At 44.3% G+C, this 20,730-nt stretch overlaps 4 protein-coding genes and 1 long non-coding RNA gene across 18 annotated transcripts; 2 read left to right on the top strand and 3 right to left on the bottom strand.

Moving 5' to 3' along the window:
• Positions 1 to 426: 426 nt before the first annotated feature.
• Positions 427 to 7,546, bottom strand: Hydr2 (abhydrolase domain-containing protein 2). 3 transcript variants are annotated; one of them, XM_018029631.2, is made up of 8 exons: positions 6,391 to 7,345; positions 3,571 to 3,743; positions 3,292 to 3,459; positions 2,670 to 2,856; positions 2,376 to 2,574; positions 2,122 to 2,272; positions 1,764 to 1,981; positions 427 to 1,695 (listed from the first exon to the last, which is right to left on the bottom strand). In XM_018029631.2, the coding sequence occupies exons 1-7, from the start codon at positions 6,543 to 6,545 to the stop codon at positions 1,809 to 1,811; spliced, it is 1,206 nt and encodes a 401-aa protein (XP_017885120.1). In that variant the 5' UTR covers positions 6,546 to 7,345; the 3' UTR covers positions 427 to 1,695; positions 1,764 to 1,808. The 3 variants fall into 3 exon arrangements, with proteins under 3 accessions (XP_017885120.1, XP_017885127.1, XP_026672292.1); XM_018029638.2 differs by lacking the exon at positions 6,391 to 7,345 and adding an exon at positions 7,371 to 7,546 and having other exon boundaries at positions 427 to 1,981; XM_026816491.1 differs by having other exon boundaries at positions 427 to 1,981.
• A 327-nt stretch (positions 7,547 to 7,873) lies between these two features.
• LOC108627935 (guanine nucleotide exchange factor for Rab-3A) lies at positions 7,874 to 14,166 on the top strand. Of its 8 annotated transcripts, none has more exons than XM_026816483.1 (10): positions 9,137 to 9,573; positions 9,738 to 9,767; positions 10,003 to 10,318; positions 10,455 to 10,670; positions 10,789 to 10,904; positions 11,028 to 11,039; positions 11,252 to 11,641; positions 11,777 to 11,879; positions 11,974 to 12,040; positions 12,113 to 14,166. In XM_026816483.1, exons 3-10 carry the CDS (start codon positions 10,088 to 10,090, stop codon positions 12,190 to 12,192), a joined length of 1,215 nt encoding a protein of 404 aa, XP_026672284.1. In that variant the 5' UTR covers positions 9,137 to 9,573; positions 9,738 to 9,767; positions 10,003 to 10,087; the 3' UTR covers positions 12,193 to 14,166. The 8 variants fall into 8 exon arrangements, 7 of the variants coding, with proteins under 7 accessions (XP_026672280.1, XP_017885065.1, XP_017885053.1 ...); XM_018029600.2 differs by having other exon boundaries at positions 10,789 to 11,039; positions 12,113 to 12,239; positions 13,462 to 14,166; XM_026816479.1 differs by lacking the exons at positions 9,137 to 9,573; positions 9,738 to 9,767 and adding exons at positions 7,874 to 7,965; positions 8,104 to 8,287 and having other exon boundaries at positions 10,789 to 11,039.
• Positions 14,167 to 14,247: 81 nt separating this feature from the next.
• LOC113464766 (uncharacterized) lies at positions 14,248 to 15,602 on the bottom strand. The gene is made up of 2 exons (XR_003389619.1): positions 15,009 to 15,602; positions 14,248 to 14,863 (listed from the first exon to the last, which is right to left on the bottom strand). It is a non-coding gene; the product is annotated as an uncharacterized LOC113464766 (long non-coding RNA).
• LOC108627925 (juvenile hormone epoxide hydrolase 1) lies at positions 14,273 to 18,961 on the top strand. Of its 4 annotated transcripts, none has more exons than XM_018029536.2 (8): positions 14,273 to 14,733; positions 16,714 to 16,828; positions 16,916 to 17,108; positions 17,242 to 17,483; positions 17,616 to 17,731; positions 17,820 to 18,022; positions 18,169 to 18,403; positions 18,504 to 18,961. In XM_018029536.2, the coding sequence occupies exons 1-8, from the start codon at positions 14,675 to 14,677 to the stop codon at positions 18,727 to 18,729; spliced, it is 1,389 nt and encodes a 462-aa protein (XP_017885025.1). In that variant the 5' UTR covers positions 14,273 to 14,674; the 3' UTR covers positions 18,730 to 18,961. The 4 variants fall into 4 exon arrangements, with proteins under 4 accessions (XP_017885025.1, XP_026672261.1, XP_026672258.1 ...); XM_026816460.1 differs by having other exon boundaries at positions 16,711 to 16,828; XM_026816457.1 differs by lacking the exon at positions 14,273 to 14,733 and adding an exon at positions 15,909 to 16,442.
• Trs23 (trafficking protein particle complex subunit 4-like protein Trs23) lies at positions 18,742 to 20,324 on the bottom strand. 2 transcript variants are annotated; one of them, XM_026816509.1, is made up of 3 exons: positions 19,671 to 20,324; positions 19,336 to 19,557; positions 18,742 to 19,254 (listed from the first exon to the last, which is right to left on the bottom strand). In XM_026816509.1, the coding sequence occupies exons 1-3, from the start codon at positions 19,843 to 19,845 to the stop codon at positions 19,079 to 19,081; spliced, it is 573 nt and encodes a 190-aa protein (XP_026672310.1). In that variant the 5' UTR covers positions 19,846 to 20,324; the 3' UTR covers positions 18,742 to 19,078. The 2 variants fall into 2 exon arrangements, with proteins under 2 accessions (XP_026672310.1, XP_017885134.1); XM_018029645.2 differs by having other exon boundaries at positions 18,742 to 19,557; positions 19,671 to 20,321.
• Positions 20,325 to 20,730: the final 406 nt, after the last annotated feature.

The raw sequence follows: 20,730 nt of genomic DNA, 5'->3' as shown, positions 1-20,730 counted from the left end.
AGAGTCTGGTACGCGATAGTGCATATATCTATAAATTATTATTCGAAAACTGTCGAACAACGAAACGACGACAACGACGACGACGACGACGACGACCTAGCCATCGTTAGTAGTTGGACGTTGAATTACACAACTAAAAATAAATAGGTTGACAAGTATCAAATGCTTTCGTTACATCGTAATTCATTACTACGTAACTCTACGTTGTTCAGTTCACTGTACAAACGTCTATCAGTAACTGTTTCTAATTATTGTCCGTGAGATATACTTTGAACGACGTGAACAGAAAGCTCAGGGCCATCATTTATTATTATTCTTATTATTATTATTATTATTATCATTATTATTATTATTATTATTCGGGAACGTACCTAGTATACTACCTACACACGTACGTATAAAGGAATAGAATTCTATACACACGCCTCCAAAGATACAAGCATTATTTATATTTCGTATAAATAATATAAGTCGAACGATTGTATATCGTATCACTATATTACATAACTTAGTACCACGCAAGTCACTTTTATCAATGAAACAAAAACATTCGTTTTCCTAGTCTTTCAGTTTTAAACGCGATTACGTACGTTGTGTTGTACTGTTGCGCGAAATACTTGACTATCTACTAACTGACTAACAAATAATTATTATCGAAGGATGAGAAAAAATAAGATGCCGTTCTGAACACATCGTTTAAATAATGCATCAATAAAACTGTAATACTTTTTACTAAATAAATATACGGAATCAGAAATGCATGTCTGTTTCGTATCGCGTTGAGCGCGTAACGTGTGCAAACACAACAGCCGAACGATGGATCAGTCAGATATACTAGATCGAGTAGAACCATAGAAGAGGATCGTCTACAGCCTATACAGTACTGTAGTAGGACCGAGGTGATTTCCAACCTTCGTTATTCTCACGCGTGATCCAATAAATTTATTTCATTGCCTTATCTCCGAATCGCCACGCGCAGTTTCGTTTTTATAATACATGCAAAACATATTCATTGTTAAGAAGTTACATTTTTGCTGGTTACTGGCGTACTTTTAGAAACTTGCGCGTATGGCGTTTTCGATCAAATTTGCTACGCTCTGGGAACGAACTATGAAATCGAAACCGTTCCACCGTCTCTCTCTCTCTCTCTCTCTCTCTCTCTCTCTCTCTCTCTCTCTCTCTCTTTCATTTCTCGTAATCTTCAACAATTTTCAATCAAGCCGCAAACGCGAATTCCTACGCTACGCTCCGTACTCCTAACGCGAGCGATTCTATTGTATATACGGTCATCAATCGTTTCTGTAAATTGTACGTCACGTTCTGATAACGTCCCTTTGTCAAGTCGCCCTATCAAAGATCCCTGAGTGTAAAAGCGTTAATGACCGAGACATCGGATATGAAAACGCGAATCGTTGCTAAGCCCATCGCTTCGGAAATTTATTTCAGTTAATAAACGATTTCTTTGAATCGACGTTGTCCAAGTTGCGTGCAATTTTTATCTCGAGTCAACCGTCACAAATTAAATATAGATAACCTACGCGCGACAGTGACTCGCTGCTCTCGATCGCGCGCTGAACGGGATCCTGTGTAATCACGAGATCCGCGTGCACCCCTCGGGTATTCGCGTATAACGTATGTCGTTGCACAATATAACGCATAGGTCTCTCGACTCGAGAATCACCAGACGAATGAGATCTTGAAACAAGATCAAAAGTATGAGCTGTATGCCGCTTAACGGCAAAAATAACGGTTCGTTTACTTACAAGGTAGGGTCGAGTAGATCGGGAATGAAACTAAAATTAAGAGGGTTAAGAGGCAGCTTTCAACGACTTGTCTGCGTGTGCTAACGTGAGAGAGCCTACGAGCGACACAAGCGTACGATCTAGCCATGTTATGGGGTTTGGATAGAGAAGACCACCCTCGTAAAATCCTAAGTGTCCTCCGTGAGCCAGTTCTATGTATAACGTGTTCGCGTGAGTTTCTGAAACAGGATCAAATCGCAATAAGTTTCGTTCTGTGCTGCGTACTGAATGGATTGGATGCGTTCAGAAAGTAGTTCGCATCCTAGGTCCATTGATTATTATCATCATCGTCGTCGTCGTCGTCGTCGTCAATACTCACCGGCATGCATCCTGATGGGTTCTAACAACTTGTCAGGTACAAGAGGGTCGTCCAACGCGTTTATGAACACCATAGGTGCCGCGATGTTGTCCAGATAGAACAAAGAGCTACTCCATTTGTACATTTCCTTGACGGATCTGAAGTTGTGCACCTGCGCACAGTGACCGTTGTTCAACGTTAACAAATCTAACTGGAATTCGGCATCGTTCGTCGTAATCGTAATTCTAATCTATTAGTAAAATAAACTTGGTTGCCTTTCTTGTGTAAGCTTCATCGAGTTCTGGTAAAGTCGCGGCAGAAATAATGTCCCGTTCGTTTAGATTGTATCTTTGTTTAACTTCCTCGGACAGCAATATATTTTTATGCTTCAGTATAATACTTTTCACCGATTCCGACATTATGTACAGGTAGAAACGTCGAAAGTTTTGCCAATTGAGCAGGAACTTGGTACCTCTGTTCGCGCATGGTAAAACGTATGATAAGGATGGTACATTAACGATACGATTAGCAGCAGACGGTGATGGGTGGTGGTACACACGTAAACTTACTCAAGGGCGTTGTATCCTTGGCAAATAGATATGCCACCGATGATACTGGCTAATTTATTCGATCCTCGTTCACCCAAATACTTGGACACAAGGTTACCGCCCAAGCTAAAGCCAATGCAAATTATTTTCGTATTCGGATGCTTCTCCATCAAACTCAATAGCATCGTGTGATAATCGTCGGTATGTCCTGCAATGTTTAAACGAAGCAGAGATTCAATCGAAACGGTTCCGCGCACGAGCCCACTTTCGTGGCCCAGGCTCTGCTGCTACGATCATTCGTTTAATTACTAAGTACTTGTTCGATACTTCCGCATGCAATTGCAATGCATCTGGTTGGTACGGTCGGTTTACAACAACAAACACTGTTCCCGGTATTGTACATTTTTCACATTTAAATACGCGAGTATGAATCATCATCTACCAAACCTAAGTCGATTGCTTTTTTGCGCGGGGGCGACCGATCGACCGACCGGGCATTATAATCACTAGACTAGCGGAAACGCAAGTCGAACACGTAATACGTAAAAATCATTGACCGCGCGGTTAAACTTTAAAAGAAAACTTGTACAGTCGGACTGACTCAGCACACATATATATCGTTGTACAGTTGTCGCACGCGTACCATAGCTAAAAATTCTCGGTGCGGTCACTTTCACGCTGGAAAGTACTCCGACATGATTGAGCACCGCGCATCGGTACCCATGGCATTGAGCACAGTGCACGAAAGTTCTAACGTAAACGCTCTCGGAACTGTTGCAGATCCCAGGGCAGATAGCGATCGTTACATCATCTGCGGTCAACAAAAGAAAAGCATAGAAAGATATATAAAAATCCACTCGCCGTCTTTAAGATTCAACACCGGAACATTCGGGTGTGCAACGAATTTTTAGCAACAACGAACCTTCGTAATCATTGGTCAACGGTTGATACAGGTCGTAGGTAAGTGTGGTCTCATCCGGAAGCGCGATGTACACTCGTTCTCCGATCGGCCAAGGGCAACGGACTCGGCCGATGATACTGTGAACGATCGTTTGTACGTGACCACTGAAACCCCATAGCCTCGTCGGTTTGTATCTGAAATTGTACACGCGTTTCACGTTGACCCATGAAAGTTCAACTTGTTTCGATGCGTTAAATCGCGAGCGAGTACGGTACGGCGGAGCGGCGCCTGTGCCGTTCATTCAAATTCGACACTAAACATGGTGATAGACGCGTTCGCTGTCTACCGTTGTGAAAGCGGGGCGGCCAATTAAGCGGCGGAATTTTTGCCGAGAGGAAAAGCGCGGAGCTAACCGTGGCAGCGGCGGCGAATCATTTAACTCTCTAGCTTCGTTAAAATAGCAACGTTAAGAATTCTCTAGTGGATCGTAGAGCCGTAAAAATTACTCGGACATCGAACAGCTAACGCGCCTAGCGGCATGTACACGGGGTATGTGCCATAAAAAAAAATAATCCGGTAATGCGGCAGAGAAAACTGCTGCTCGCTCACCCACGTGTAACCGTGTTGTTTGTCGCCGACCCGAGAAACGTTCAATATTTTTTGTTTCTAGTCCTCAGAAATAAGTCGTCCATGTACTATGCTACAGCTTATTCGATCATCGAATTTCGGTCGAACGAAACGAGTCGAGTACTTTTCTCTGTACACTCCCTTCCTCATTGCGCGGGTCGAAGACGATATCGATCTTTGATCATCGGATTTGAACACTTTAAACATGTAGAGAGCCGAGCCGATTTACCTAATCAATCGCTCAAGTAACAAGCCTAGAAACGGTGGAACAAGTGGAACGGACAAGCGGTGTCCAAGTTATTGCTAGTCAGACAAAACGATACGCGATGTTTAGAACAAAGCTGGTTGGTTATACGACGATCAATACAATATACCGTTTATCGTTTATAAACGAAGAAATATGTGTAATCGCACGATCCGTTGACCCACGGACACAAAGGTGGGTTACTTGAAGTCACAGTATAGGTTGGCAAGTCTCTTAACGGTTATAAAAAAAAAAGAGGTGGACGATAAGAAATTGTTCTGCGATGAAGAAGCAGCTGTTCTTCGAATCACGCATCGTAAAAAGTGAAATTCTCAAGACCGCGCTGCTAACAATAACTAACTTTATTAGCGGTGGTAAGCAGCACCAGGTGTTTAACAATTTAGAGGAGGTCTCCAAGGTCTCGGCTCAGAACATCTTCTTTTCGTAATGCAATGTCAAGTACATGGTATACGGTAATTGTACGCTGTGTGATCGAGTGTCAATAATAAACCGCTTAAGGATTCTCGTGTACGTAACTGATAAGACAAATCGTTAACTGTTAATTAGAAACTATACGATCGTTATTAGTGGACGTATGATGCCACGACGTTAGTCATTTCATATCTTCGATACGTGTAGACCGTTCGTAGTCAAGGTCGACCAAGTACGATCGATTAAAAGTTCACCATTCAGCTTGTTATTTTCCGGCTCGTTTCGTTAGACACGTTACGATAACAACGATTCGTTCACATTTGAATTTACAAATTAAATCATCGGCGAACAATAAAAATTTACATACATTGCCGTAATTTATCGGACACATTCAGCGGAGTGGAATAATTAGTTATTCCCTCTCTCCATCGGGAAATAGATAATTGTCGTTCGATCAAAGATCGGCTTTCGATTACATACAATAGTGCACATGTGTGTACGACGACCACGACGAGAAGATGAAACGATGATTCCTAGCGGGGCACGCACCCCATACGCGAACCATTTAGCAACTCTTTCTTTGCATATGGGAGTACGTAATAAAGTATGTAGTAGTAGCAGTCGACAAGAGTAAGTACTTGTTCGCGCAGAAGCGAAAGCGACGCGATTGCTAGGAAATGCGATTGCTCGATAGGAAAATGCACGGAGAGCCTCTCTATGGAAATGCACCGGTCGTATAACTAGCTAGTCATGTATCACGTAGTACATATACTTAATATCGACGATTCGTTTCTCGTCGTTGAGAAAGTCTCGCGAGAAACGATTCGATTGAACGATCCACAGAGATGCTTTGTAACACTACTCCGACGATGACGACGATTCCAGTCGGAACAATTTAAAAAACGCACTTGCGACGCGCTCCTCGCGTACACGTACGTACTGGAAGATAAAATTGCATTAGTCATAAATTCGGATCGATTAAATCATATACGTATATTAAATGCACATGGCTATGTACGTCAACTGCCATCGAGGCATTTGCAGCCATTTGTTGAATGAAGTCGCACAACCAGGATCATACTGCGGTACACAGTAGAAAGTGCTTACTTACTCTTATTGTCCAAAATGGAAAAGCGAACTGAGCGATAAGTGTGCATTTACTCAGTAGCTCACATTGCTGTCTCGCGGCGAATTTTTTCATCTTTGGTCTACCGACAAAACACGTTCGAGAAGACCGAGACATTATCAGATCAGATAAAAAAGGAAGTCGATCGATTCGTATAGAAAATTCGCGAGACACGTGAACGTGAAATTATTATTATTATTATTATTATTATTATTATTATAGTTAATTTCAAATCGTGCTCGTACACACATTAAATTACACTCGCGCGTACATATTTAGAACGTTCCGAACTGCCCTAACCTCACACACCTCCCTTCGTGCAGATAGCACGTACTTGGAAACGGTCGGAATTTTGATAGCGGCAGGCATCGAATATTTAAAGGAATACAGAACGAACAATAAGTAAACTCACGGTTCTACGATGACATGTGCGATTTTAAGAACCGTCGTAAGGAACGACTCATCTTGACAGACGATCAATGGCTTCTGTGGTGCACTGTTTACGTTCAATATCCTGAATAGGATACACAGGATCACGGCAAACACGGCCAACAATGCCGTGGACATGTTTTCCCGTCGCTTTCTTATGCCACAAAAATATTTAATATCTGCTTACAGTTCGTCACGTTGACACCGTGCCACGTATCGACCAGTGAGTAATTTACGACGCGTATCATATGCAAACGAAAAATTCCGTTCGCGATCGTCCTCTGTTCTCGTTCCCGTTCCGGACTGTGGTGATGGTGCGTCTGTGAAACCGTCTCATGCGGTACGGCTATATACGCTCAAAGATTACGAACAACGAGTGTCGTGCAGGTATCGCGGTGGTACTACTATACGTACGACCGTGGTCCGCACCTAAAACGACGATGCACGAAAAACACGTTATACTCCGGACAAGGATCTTACGCGACTGTATTTCACGTTCGTTCTTGTTTTACCGGCACTCGCATCGCACCTGCATCGCATGATTGCACGACGGCGACGGTCGATTTGCGCGTGCTTGCGGCGCTGATAGCTAAGTATATGCTCTCTACGCTCTCTGTACGCGGCGCTCTACTCCGCACCCCCGCACCGCGTTATGTATCATCTGGCTGTTGCACATGAAAGATATCCAAGTTACGTGACTCTACCGACGTCCGATAATCATATCTCTCACCATCATTAATTCTGATACGTACTACATAGTACAACAAACTCTAATGCAAATCAATCTGATCTACAGATGACGTACAAAACTTATTGAAGCAGAGAGAAACTGCGAGAGTGCACACCACGCGCGAGTGTTGTAACATATGTAACATATGTGAGACATTTCGATCATAGCGCCGTGCGTGAGGAACAGTGAAACTCACGTTTCGGTCACAAGATTTCAGAATGAATTTAACTTACTCACTATTCTGCTTGACCACGCTCTTCCGACCACGGTTCCGACTCTCGATTCCCATGCCATAATATATTTTCTTCCACAAAGAATCGTAGAGGCGAGAGAGCCGAGTGCATCATTTTAAATTTCAGCCATAAGCATAATCGTCCCGCCACCAACTATAGACAGCCGACGATTGGGCGAACGGGCCGTAGCCGTAGCGACGGACAACATGCATGTATGCGCACATCCCTGCCTCACATCTACTTCATAGCCTTCATCAGACTTGAATACACCGGCCTGTGGCCGGTATGCTTATTCTTAAGATCGTCTTAAGCATTTGCTTAAGTCCATGTTAAGTCCTGTACAAGACAGGGATAGCAAATTCTTAAGACGATCTTAAGAATAAGCAACGACTCTGAATACCGGCCCATGATTTACTTGCCCGGCCGCCGCATAGGGACCAACGTCCATCGACGTCGTTTGGTATTCGTGTGACTTCGTTCTATTCTCCTGTTCAATCTTCAGCAGCACTCTTCGTTTTCATCTCGATTGAATCGCGTGCGTGCATCGCGCCATATAATCATATTCTGACAACGAACGACAACGATATTTGAAAAGGTCTTTCATTAAGACACTTTTGTGAAAATGAAACGATTTGTTAGAGACATGCTTACTTTATGGAACATGTACTACGTTCAGATCAAAGTCTATCAAGACTTTCTTGACAAATTTTTGATTTGCACGCAATTTTTTCAGGGACTGGAAACATGGGATAGACAGGGATAGCAAATGCTTAAGACGATCTTAACAATAAGCAACGGATCTGAATACCGGCCTCCAATTATTTCATTCGTATCGTCTCCTATCTGTGTGTGATTGACACAAGCCGGAACCAGACCGTGAGAAAGCGTGATTATACAATTGAGAATGTAAGAATTAAGTAAGTACAGCGGCGTCGAGCGCGATTGAATTGATCGCTTGTAATTCAGTCAAATTCAGTTTGTCGCGTGCGTGTGCGTAACTGTGATCTATGTATGTACACACGTGACGTACATGTACGATTTTGTTAAATTCGAGACGCGCGTGAACTTGGATGATTTCGTAATCTACAGAGCACGAGCATGCATGTACGTATGTATAAACGTACGTACGTAGGCGTAGGTAGGTAGTAGATGTACTATTGTAGTAGTAGTAGCTGCTGTAAGTGCAACGTAGTATGTATGTGTATGTACGGACGAAGTGGTACGAGCTGGTACATGCCATTTGACGGTGTGTAACTGTTAACGTTAACCTGTGGCGCCTGGAAAGTTGACGATTCCGGCCATCTGCTATACTTACGTCGGTCGGTCGGTCGGTCGGTCGTCCGTCCATCGTTCGTCAATCGTCAATTGTCATCGTTCTCGTTCAACCGTTCGTTCTCTGCCTAGTCCGTTCGTCCGTTCGGTGCGTTCGGTCCGCCGCCGCTGCTCTTCGGTCGTTCCTCAGCTCAGATTCGCGTCAATCGCGTCGTTCGGTCGAGTCGCGTTGCGAGCGTTGCAGTTGCAACAGTAAGTGGCAAGTGGCAATAAGTGACAGCAGTTTCTGCTGCGAGGTAATGGGTACTACGGGTCATGTTTCGATTTTGTACGCGTTCGCGCGAAGTTGACCGCGTATCGTCTACAAAGGTTCCGTTTCCTTTTCTCGTTTCGTCCTCTCCAACGTTTCGTTCGATGTTCTTCGCCGGATTCACTGATGGCTGGAGAGGAGTTGCATAGACAGAGATTCACGGGTAAGTCGCGGATGTCGGGATGCTACCAGGCGTTGCGAATTCGAATCGTTCTCGCATCTTCGGATCGATTAGTGTACGCACGCACGCACGCACGCACGCACGCACGCACGCACGCATACATTTGACGACGGTTCTCAGCGACGATGAGTTGCTTCCTTATTGCGAAGCGAGATGTTCGCGTTCGACCGAGGCTGGAAGAAAAGTAATTATAGGTAGGATTTGGTTATTTTAATTGGCGAGATGAATTGGTGGTAAAACATCGCCCCGGAGATCGGTCCCGTTACGAAACGTATGGAATAGAATTACGCTTAAATGCTTCTGAGGCGATTCGAGTGATCCTGTGAAAGAACTACTTATTTCAATGACCTTTCCGTTTCGACGATCCTCTCTCGATGACCGAGTACGCAGCAGCAGCAGCAGTAGCAGGAGCAGCAGCGGCAGCACGTACATACTGCATGGTACGTACACGTAGACACGTGTAACACGAAACTTGTAGTAAAACAATTTTGTGGCGTCGCACTCGTTCGTTGGCGTGGTGCGTGCGATCAAAGCTATTCATAGTCGTAGATGCCCACCTGCATCTAAACACCCGCGATATATGCATTCCTTTTTTTGGATTTAGATCGTCCGTCCGCCGCGCGCAAATCGTAACGTAAGTATACAACAACAACAACAACGACGACGACAACGACACGCAGAACGATACGGTGGTGTAGAGCTTAGTGTTGCGCAACGCGTCTAAAATCGATTGCCGAAATACTATTTTCAGGAACCGTATACTTACAGTGCGCGTGTGTCACGTATCTTTAACGATGTCGTCGTTCGAACGACGGTCCGCGGTTTCCATCGTCGGAAGTTTATCTCGAACGGTTGATCTTTTTTCGCAGTTCCAGTGCGATCGGGACCGTTTCTGTATTTGCGTACGTCAGAAAGCACCACGATGTTTTATTGCGATATCGAGATTCGCCAACGATGGAAGAAAGAAATCTCGCAAAATCTTGTAACACCTTGGCGAGGCTAAATGAGAATGAGCGAGACAAATCGTTCGAAAATGAAAATTGCATCGAGCCCTTGGCCATCGCCGCCGCCGCCGCGACTGTTCACGAGCAGAACGCTGAGATAACGAACGAGAAAGTATCGCTGACCGAGAACGATCGCTGCCATGAGTCCACCAAAACGTTGCTGTACGCGAAAGATTCTCAAGTAATTTCTTACTATATTGCACGATATTTCGATGCCGTCGTGTCTTCAAGATCGTCGTGTCTTCAAGATCGCGTACTCGCGTTCATCTTTATTGGTCGGAATTATGCGGTGTGGTTCACGCGGAATTTATTCGTAGGTCTCTCCAGCAGGCAAGGAGTCGCCTTCGCCGACCGTTTTACAATGGGGTAAAGCTATAGCCGAGGTAAAGGAGCATGCGGTATCGAAGCTGCAGGACGAACTCGAGAGAGCGCGCGAGGAGTTGAGGCTAAAAGATGAGGAAGTCGCGAGGCTCTCGAGAATCAAACGAGACGTCGAAATCGAATTGGAAGAACTCACTGCCAGCCTCTTTCAAGTATTGTACACTGTGTATGGCGGGCCACGGCTGTATACGTTCGTAACGCCGTCGCCGCCGCCGCGTTTGAAACACTCGCGTTTCCCGAGATGCAATAATGATTTTTGTGTGCGTACAGGAGGCGCATAACATGGTACGGGAAGCTAACGTACGTCAAGCTACGGCGGAGCGCCTATTGGAGGAAAGTCGTATGAAAGCCGAAGTTTTAGCTGCCGAGGTAGCAGCTCTGAAAACGTTAGTGTTGACTTCGACGCCTGCCAAACCCAATTTTCATTTGCACCCACAAATCGATACGCGGAGTCGCCCGACGACGACCAACAACGACGACGCTACTCATCAGCAGAGTCTTTTTGCTAGGAAACATCGAAGGTGAAACTCGTTCATCATTGTTTTACTCGTTTGCGGCGGCTTACGCTGCATCCCCGCTGTACCCCGTCTGAATCGTATCGCTTGGACGACGACGACGACGACGACAACGACGGTGTATCGACGGGGATGGGGATGTAGACTACGGACGATCGGTAGACAAGTACTTTACAATTTGAAACCAGATAATTATTCGTTCGATCCTATTCGCACAGGTCGCCGTCGCATTTCAATTTGAAGTACGGTCGAGAGAGTTCTCCGCCGGATTCTCCGCTGAAGGAACAAAGGCCTTCTCTGCCGTCTGATCGAGAAACGCTGGAGAGAGATTGGAGGAAATCGGATCCGTCCGAGAAGGAAAAGGATAAAGAGTGCAAAGATTTCGGCCTCGAGGTCGATCCCAGAGTGCATACGGAATTTCTAAAATGGAAGTCGAATCCGTGCGTGGACGAAGGCGATCCTTTTGTTGCCAGAATCTTCAAAGAAGACATTGACCTTTGCCTCGATTTCCCTAACGAAGAATTGGGTACAAAAGTTAGACAAGCCGTTCTCGATGGTATCATCTTCATCGAAGCGATCAGCGACAAAACTAAATTCACTTTTCCAAAGTAAATCGTTCGATCGGTATTACACTGCGTGTGCCACCCTCATGCACGCGTCTCTTTCTCGTACGCCTTTCGCCGTCTGTTCTCGCCGTCTCCGAGCCGCCGTCGTGTTACATCTTCTCTCCCTTCTGTTTGTAGGAAATGCGTACTGCTCGAAGCACCTCGGCAATGTTACTATCGAATGAGACTCGGAGATCAAGAGAATCAGTGGCACAGCATATCGCAAATCTGTCGCAATCGGGTAAGTTTCGAAGCTGCTGCTGCTGCTGCGTGTACGTGCTCTACTTGTCGTCCGCGCGAATCACCAATTAAGCGTTTCTTTTCGCTGCCGACAGATAATAGCGGTCTGCGATTTTTTGAATTACCTGCGTTACATCGAACGTGGCCTTGTGAAGAGCTCGGGTAAGTGGAAACGGCTCGCCGCTCATCTCTTCCAGTGATAGCATAGACCCACAAAGTTGATCGTTGTTGCAGTTCACGATGTTTACTGGGAGATTACACGGTTGCGAAAGGAAATGGCGTTTGCTCGTTTGGGCCTGGCGCTGTCCTCTTAAATCTCGTTGTTCGCAAAAATTCTCCACCACTTCCAATAGGCTGAAAGGTTTAGTAACGAATCTATCCGTTGTCATTCGTTTATCAGGAGTCATTACCGATCACGGAGGCGACTGGCTGGCAAATATTTCAATCGTCGTCGTTTGACCAGCCTCACTAGCAGCTATCTTCTTTCCAACTTGGATTCGGACCAGGATCCAGCGGACAGTTCCGTTATTTCGACTCGACTCGGGTCGCATCGCATTCGACCAGCGTCGTCGAATGCTTCCTAGCAGCTAGTCAGCACGAATCGCTTCGACGACGATCGAACAATGATAACAAACGAAATTATCATTTCTAAATAATTTAATCTTATTTTATTTTTCAATTTTTATTTATTGCCGCGTCTCTCTTCAACGATCTGATCTGACCAAACTTTTTGTTTCGTTGTGTTCAACGTCGACGAACGTGTATGTGTAAACGCGCGCGTGAGCTTGTGTCTCGATGTTTCCGAGTGCGCGAGGATCCGGTGAGGTGCTTCGAAGCTGTCACGAGGAACACGGTGGTGGTGCCTTTCGACTTTCAATCGTCGATTATGCTTGATTAAAGCTTTTAGTTTCAAGTTTACGTATAGTAGTGTGGCGAATTGATCGCGCGCGTCACGGAGAAAAGATCAAGCTTTTATCTCTGAATTTCGATCTATCGAACATCATTCGACACGTCATCGTCGACACTTTCTACAGTGTGTCGTACGATCACGGCGACGCGACATGGAACGCGGACAATCGTGCGTTTGCTCATTCGAGAGCGTTAAGCATAGTAAATTGTGTAATCCTTTAGACCAGTGATGGCGAACCTTTTCGAGAAGCGGGTAAAATTTTGTTCATTATTTTTTCTGTCTGTTCTCTCTTTCATGATATAAAAAGTAAGTTCAGACAAAGATCAACGCGTGGGTCATTTAAAAGGTCTGCGTGGGTGTCCAGTGTCTGAGCCGCGGGTCATAGATTTGCCGTCACTGCTTTAGACAGGCCGCCAGAGACCAGTACCAAGCTGAACGTATTTGCCAGTCGTTCCTCCATGTACATACATACATACTACTAATACTAGTTTTAAGCGTTTTTATTTTTATTTTTATTCACATACGTACGTATTGTATACGTAGTTCATATACGTTTGCACCTGTACCTTTCGACACGGTGGCGCGCGGCGAGATTCATACCTATTTCTCTACGATCGCACACGTGTGACAGCAGAGCAACTGAACTTTTTAACGTTACGCGCTGTGTTTAAAGGTCTGAGAGGAAGAGGGTCGCGGACTCACTTCGTAAGAGTGAAAAGTCAAAAGTATGATTGCCCGCAGTGTAGAGATGTGTAGATCGGTCGCCGCGTCGTAAAATACCCAAGTACTATGTAAGTACCTAAGTATACGAGACGTGAAACGATTTGAATCGTCATGGTTTTAATGTCAATTTCTCATACAAACGAACGCGATGTCGTGTGTGAAGCGAACACGATGGGAATTGACATTTTTACATCCAGTCACAATGCGCGTACGATGTAGGATCTTGTGCAATAATACGCAAGCAGAGATTAGAAAAAAGATTTTCAGTCTTACGCGCCGAAGACGTACGTGTCGTTCTTCGACAAATATAAAACGTTCTACACGTATGCCTTTTTGTTCCGAACGTTAGCCAAACTGTGGTACCTGGAACGTTGCATATGTAGCACGTATAAATTAAAAGAAGATGTATACCACGTGGTGACGGCGGCGTCGGGTCAACGCGTGTTACCCGTGTGCACAGACGTATACTTATTTACATCTAATTGTAAGTATGATTCATCATTAAGAATACGTATACTGTGTTTCCTGAATGTTGAATATCGACGATCTGGTGCTCTACGGTAGAATACGATTTCCGGGAAAACAAAAGTATCCTTCTGCATATAAAACACTTCCAACTGTAAATCTCTTTTTATTAAACTAATTTTTTATAGTGCGTGCAATTTCATTCTTTTGATAATCACGTGCTACCACTACTGTGTGCATACATCGATCGGGAAGAAAGCGTGGACGTATGCGTGGTGTAATACACATTTATCACAGGACGTAGTGTGGTGTAATACATATTTAATAGAAAAGACGTTAGTTTTCGCTGCGCGGTCGACTCGTGTCATACGCGGAATTTTCCACGGTACCGATAATCGACCACTAGGTGGTACCGGCAGAGATAAGTTTCCCTCGCCGCCACCACAACACCACCACTCTTCTTCGCCCGATGATACACAAATTTTCTCTCATTGTCTCGTCTTCGCTCGACCAGTCTGCTCCCGAGTCTCGTTGATTGATTCTATACCTTTACCTGGTTTTCTCATTACTGTGACCCAGTCCATAGAGGTTCGTCCGCGTTCAAGTGTACCCATAGCCGCATGCGTGCGTGCATCGTCAGCAGTAACCGAGGTAGTCGAGTGTTCTGATAACCGGGTAACGCACGCGTTCGATCCAACATGTGGAAAACGGCGGTAATGCTGGGCATTTGCGCCACCGGATTCGGTGTTTTCTTATGGTAAGGCCAGCTATTTTTTAATCGATATTCATTCGAACTCGACGCGGTCGCGATCTATTACAGAAGGTCGTCCGTCCGTGTGACATGAATTAGTTTTTAAATGCTCTGCCTCATCTCCTCTTTTCTTTATCTACAACAAACGGTGTTCATAGAATCGCAATAGTATGTGACTCGAGATAATAATGAATGTCGTGGGACATTTTCACGAAACGAATACACAATAAATTTGTCGAACGCTTCGCATCAAGAACTTTTGTTCGGCGCAAAGTGGCTACCTGGCTCGAAAATTGTCGTTGGATAATCGCATCGATCTCCGCGATACTATAGTCACCGCGATACATCGATTAAACAGCACTATTCTTATCTGTCATAATTTCGAATCCAAATCGAAATTATTTTCGATCAGCCGAAATAACAGAAAATAAATGTACGATGTTGCCGACTCATCGTGTTAAAAGTTACGCCAATAAAACACGAACGATGGTATTAAGTACTATCGTGGTGAAGCGAACCACACACATGTAGCTAGGAGGGTCCCTACTCCAGGTAACTATTATCGCGGCGAAGGTTATCTGTTTATACTCGACGACATCAATCGAGATGCACGTATATCTACACGTTATGTAAATAATGCAAACATATAGAAAAATTAATTTCCATCGGATTCGAATCCACTCGTAAAAGGAGTCTGTTACAAATGTCATATGTTAAAACGTACGAATGCAAATGGAAGTCGAGCGTAAAAAGAAGTAGGTAGGAGGTAGTAGAGTAGAAAAAAAAAGGAGGATACCAGCGAAGGTCGCACGCATCCGGAGGCATCCGATGCTCCGACTCGTATGAACGTATAGATACGTAAGTATTATTGGCAATTGGCAATTTGGCCTAAAGTCTGTACTATGGACAAGTATATCGACATGTATCGCCTTTGTGCGACAAAATATACGTATGAACGTCTGATACTTAAGTCTGATATTGTAAGTACTCGTAGAAGAAGCGATAATTGCGAAGATACCGTAACGATGATAAACAGTGTTACTGATAAAATATGCCGTGAGATCTTTATGAAGCAGCGTAGTTCGATGTTTCCATTACATTTCGACGTTTTGTTATCTGACCGTATTATATTATGCTATAGTATACACTGCACGAGATATCCGTGTTATTTTCTAATCTGTGTTTCATCAATGTATTATACGTGGTCATATTACTTATAATACTGCGTATATGTACTTGTTGCAACTGTTACTAATATAGCCGATTAACAGCAATATGAAATTATTGCGGGCCGCCAACTGCAGCTGCTTCGGAAGTTCTATTTCCATGGCATGGTACTACGTACGCGTACAGTGTAGCATGTATGCGATTCATACGTGCCCATCGGTATCTGGTAAAACCTGGTAACATTCGCAGATTAGAAAACATTTGTAGGCGCTCCGCGCGTAAAAAGAGCCAATTCACATTAAGTATTATTAAGTATCGCTGCTTGTGATGATATTTCATTATGAACGTATCTACGGAGTCGAACCGCCGCAGTCGATTTCGTTCTGAAGTTCTCATCGAAAAATGGTCATCTTTAAAGATGAATGTCTCATGACAAAAAGGAACGATCGATCAACCGTCTCCTTTATTCCATCCGTTCTCTACTTTGACCTTTGCTCACACATACTTATGTATGTATATACGTATAGTATAGATGTTTGCAATGATAAGTAAGTACATCCACGTAACATCCATTATTGTTACACGGATTCACGAAGATTCGAGATCTCGTCATACGACGACATCGTCGTGGAGTACACGCTTTTTTCTACGTGCTTCTACTACCGACCGATTCGAATAGTGTCACGTTGTAATCTATCGATCACAGAACGATTTAGCAAACTCCTTTTCCATTCAGAACCGGTTTTCGATTTGAAATACATTATTTCCTAATTTCTTAAATCAAACGATTTTTTCGATTCATCTGTGTGTGTGCAGCAGTTCTCCGAGTGAACTTAGCGTTCCTGTTCTGCCGGATACAAATTGGGGGCCGAACAGCGGGAGAGAATCCATCAGCACCGAAATACGACCTTTCAAAGTCGACGTGCCGGCATCGGTAACTGATTTTTGTTCAACAAATCCGCGATTGCGTCTCTCGCCGAATGACATGTGTCTTACGACTTGATCCGCTGGTGTTCCACAGGTGATAGATGATTTGAAATATCGTCTCGCGCATAGAAGACCGTATGTACCACCGTTGGAGGATGAAGCATGGAATTACGGTATTTCTAGCAAGTACCTCGACACGGTACTCGATTACTGGAAAGACAAGTACAATTGGACCGAGAGACAAGCTGTGCTGAACAAATATCCTCAATTCGTCACAAATATTCAAGGTATGTAGATAGTAGGCGACACAAAAATGAGCGAACGAGAGAGAGAGAGAGAGAGAGAGAGAGAGAGAGAGAGAGAGAGAGAGAGAGAGAGAGAGAGAGAAAGAGGAGTAAGAGGAGAAAATTTAAATTTTAGGTCTGGACATACATTTTTATCACGTGAAACCGACAAATCTGCCGAACGAGAAAAAGTTGAAAGTACTGCCTTTACTGATGCTACACGGATGGCCTGGATCCGTGGTGGAATTCCAAAAAATTATACCCATGCTGAGGAAACCGTGGCCTAATCAGAATTTTGTGTTCGAAATTATTGCGCCGTCGCTTCCTGGCTACGGATTCTCGCAAGCAGCGGTACGAGCAGGCATGGGTGGCGCTCAGGTGATGTGCTGATTACTTTACGTTCGCTAAAAACATGAACACCGCGTTCACCGCCGTCGTGTTTTTCGAACGATTCCGACACGACGCGAGGAGGCTAGACGACACGCGATTTGTTTTACGTTCTCTTTTCAGATTGCGGTCGTATTCAAAAACTTGATGCACAGACTCGGCTTTGAAAAGTTTTATGTTCAAGGAGGAGATTGGGGATCTCTTATCGGTGCTAACATGGCTGCCCTTTACCCGGACAAGTTCGTAACAAAAGACGATCGATGTTTAAAAAGATCGTTGAAAAAGATTCTCGGAGCCAGCTGACAATTAAATACTTTTGCATTTCAGAGTAACCGGCTTACATTTGAACATGTGCACCTCCTCGACGTTGAAAACTCTTTTCTGGACGATCCTCGGTTCCTATTTCCCGTCATTGATAGGGGTAACTAACGAGAACTACTCGATGTATTTGCCCGCCAGCACCGTGCTGTCGACACTGATCGAAGAGACCGGTTACTTCCATTTGCAAGCTACGAAGCCGGACACCATAGGTATCGCTCGGGCGCGCGCGTATCGGCCATCGCTTCATTTCTTTCTTTCTTTCGTTCGTTCGTTCGTTCGACGTCAGATCGTCAATATCTGGACGAGTTATGCGATACAGTTCTTACGTTCGTTTCACACACACACACACACACAGGTGCTGCATTGACGTCGTCGCCCGATGCTCTGGCGGCGTATCTCCTGGAAAAGTTCAGTACCTGGACGAACGTCGAGTACAGGCGACGAGACGACGGCGGAATATTAGAAAAATTTACGTTGGACGAACTTTTGGATAATATAATGGTATACTGGGTCACCAACAGCATCACAACGAGCGCCCGACTGTACGCCGAAACCATGTCTTCGGCTTACAGGAGTTTGAAGATTGAACAGTAAGATCGTTTTGATCCTTGTATCGTGTATGAATCAATGTGAATCGCATATCGCCACGATTCGACTCACACGTGATCGCGGCGCGTACTTCATTTACAGATTGCCTGTAAAAGTGCCTACAGCATGCGCAGCATTCCCAAACGAACTGCTCGTACAAACGAAGAGCTTGCTGAAAGATAGATATCCAAATATGATTCAGTACAACGTGATGCCGCGCGGTGGACATTTCGCAGCTTTCGAAGAACCCAGACTGTTGGCCGATGACGTTTACAGTTTCGTGAAAAGAACGGAAGAACTCGGAAGGAAACCAAACTCGGAGCTTTGACGAAACAACCGGTTAACTGTGTTATTATATTTTTGTAAATCTCTGTGGTGAATCTTTTATACTTTCCGCAGTTAATAGGAATAAAAATGGTGATATTGGAAGCCGCTCGTAGAGCAGTTTGTGTGTTGTCATGCGCGCGTACGACAATATAAATGTACCATCATCGTGAGTTACACAGTGCATATGTTAGGAAAACAGAAAGTTTTAACAATAAATTTCACATCTTATTTGACGTCGACCTACTACTACTAACCAATCCAGCGGTCCTGAACAATGAACGATGACCTTTGCGATCCGATGCGATTGCGACTGAAACTTGTTGCTGCTGCTGTTGCTGCTGTTGCTGCTGTTACACGCTACTAGCACCAGACTTTTCCACGTTGTCCAACAAGTTTTGTAAATTAGTCTCGAACAGTTCGCACCTGATCGGCATCTCCAACGAATAGAAGGGATTTTTCAAAGCGTAATCCGCATATAACTCATATACTCTTTTCAATAGAATTTCTATGCCAGTCTGTGTGGGCTCTGCTACCACAATGAATTTAATGCCGGTCAGCGTTTGATAACAATGTAATCTGAACGCATCGGCTTCTAATATTTCTATACCTGAACAACGCGGTTCGGGACTCAATTGACTAGCGATCGCAAATAAAGGATAAAACATCGATGCCAGAAAGATCTTTTCGTTGGTCGTCATTCTAGCGCGGCTGAACCTGAGCGACACGGGAAAATTCTCGGGTCGTTCCAGCAATTCGAACACGTCTCTTCCGTTTTCCAATTCTCGTCCTACCACGTTCACGCCGTTCACCGTAGTCAACACGTGACCCACTGCAACAAACAGATGCCGATACGAATCATGAAATAATAACGGCTACTTTTTCTCTCGTTTCTCATGATTTACAATTGTCACACACGTAACAACACATGCTTGCACCACCTACCATTGATTCCATCTTTCTGGCCGAACGACACCACAATCTTTTTGTTCTCGTAACTCAATTTTACGTCCAATGGAAAGTTGAACGTCTTTTCGTTCTCGATGCGTGGGACGTTGTGATCGTGATTAAAAATCAGTCCACCCGATTTCGATACGATATAAACACCATAAATCACCATTATTAAATCGTCAACTAACAACCCGCCGACGACGATTCACACTCTACATAAATTGATTATCACTCTTCATTCGATCGTTCCAACGACAATAATAACAACAACAACAACAACAACAACAATAATAACAATAAGTACGATCCACACAACGCCGCGTACGTACGTATGAACGTATGCACGCATACGCGTATGTACTTCTTTTAGTTTGCGAACAATTGGTTTTCGTACCAGTCACAGTAGGCACATGTAATTTCACTTCGTTCGGCAACAACGTTTCGTACATTGACAATTCACCGTGTGTAATAAAAAAAAACACTGCATATTAATGCACAATTATTCAGATCCGTCAGCATTGATCGAATTGACGTCGTTGTCGATACAGTCGTGATAGCCACATTAGTGCACGTTAGTGGGTGGTCAGCGGTCAGCGTCAGCACTTCAGCAGCTTCAGCAGGGCTACCAGAAAAGTGTATCCCAGCGCGCTCATATTTTTTCCCTCGGCCGAAAAGTGGGGACGACGCGACCATGGTGGGGACCAATACTTGGTGGGGGTATGCAGTGATTTTCAAGATTTGTAGGCTTATTTTGGCTATACATCTCGTCAAGTTGGCAACATGGATAGTAGCGCCAAGCCAAGTGTGACGTAGACGAACGCGGCGCTGAATCTACCATTTGAGTTTGGATGCCAGGCTTAAACAGTACCACGTGCGATTGTTTTGTTCTGTTCGATATTGTTATTGTTACTGGTTATTTTGTTATTTTCGTTATTGTTATTTATTGTTGTTTTTGTTTTTATTACTTTTCGTGAGTGCGAAATGGCTGAATCATTAGGTAAGATATATTTTTACTACTTATGTATTATGTGTATTCATGCACCGAGTATAATTC

The sequence above is a fragment of the Ceratina calcarata genome, unplaced genomic scaffold, assembly GCF_001652005.2.
Source record: "Ceratina calcarata isolate Rehan_Ccalc_2016 unplaced genomic scaffold, ASM165200v1 scaffold127.2, whole genome shotgun sequence".
Taxonomy (NCBI): domain Eukaryota; kingdom Metazoa; phylum Arthropoda; class Insecta; order Hymenoptera; family Apidae; genus Ceratina; species Ceratina calcarata.
The sequence above is the reverse complement of the archived record's forward strand: the minus strand, read 5'-3'. Positions and strand labels throughout refer to the sequence as shown.

What these genes read in the sequence shown, in the direction of transcription:
- Hydr2 (XM_026816491.1), bottom strand. Translation starts at nt 6,545, where the DNA reads ATGTCCACGGCATTGTTGGCCGTGTTTGCCGTGATCCTGTGTATCCTA. An exon ending in ACCGAGAATTTTTAGCTATG is followed by an intron (nt 2,857 to 3,291) that starts GTACGCGTGCGA and finishes TAAACATTGCAG; the next exon opens with GACATACCGACGATTATCAC. An exon ending in CAAGGATACAACGCCCTTGA is followed by an intron (nt 2,575 to 2,669) that starts GTAAGTTTACGT and finishes ATGCGCGAACAG; the next exon opens with AGGTACCAAGTTCCTGCTCA.
- LOC108627935 (XM_026816479.1), top strand. Translation starts at nt 10,088, where the DNA reads ATGGAAGAAAGAAATCTCGCAAAATCTTGTAACACCTTGGCGAGGCTA. An exon ending in ACTAAATTCACTTTTCCAAA is followed by an intron (nt 11,642 to 11,776) that starts GTAAATCGTTCG and finishes TTCTGTTTGTAG; the next exon opens with GAAATGCGTACTGCTCGAAG. An exon ending in CGCAAATCTGTCGCAATCGG is followed by an intron (nt 11,880 to 11,973) that starts GTAAGTTTCGAA and finishes CGCTGCCGACAG; the next exon opens with ATAATAGCGGTCTGCGATTT.
- LOC108627925 (XM_018029527.2), top strand. Translation starts at nt 16,297, where the DNA reads ATGGTCATCTTTAAAGATGAATGTCTCATGACAAAAAGGAACGATCGA. An exon ending in TACGAAGCCGGACACCATAG is followed by an intron (nt 18,023 to 18,168) that starts GTATCGCTCGGG and finishes ACACACACACAG; the next exon opens with GTGCTGCATTGACGTCGTCG. An exon ending in AGGAGTTTGAAGATTGAACA is followed by an intron (nt 18,404 to 18,503) that starts GTAAGATCGTTT and finishes CTTCATTTACAG; the next exon opens with ATTGCCTGTAAAAGTGCCTA.
- Trs23 (XM_018029645.2), bottom strand. Translation starts at nt 19,845, where the DNA reads ATGGTGATTTATGGTGTTTATATCGTATCGAAATCGGGTGGACTGATT. An exon ending in CCAGAAAGATGGAATCAATG is followed by an intron (nt 19,558 to 19,670) that starts GTAGGTGGTGCA and finishes TGTTTGTTGCAG; the next exon opens with TGGGTCACGTGTTGACTACG.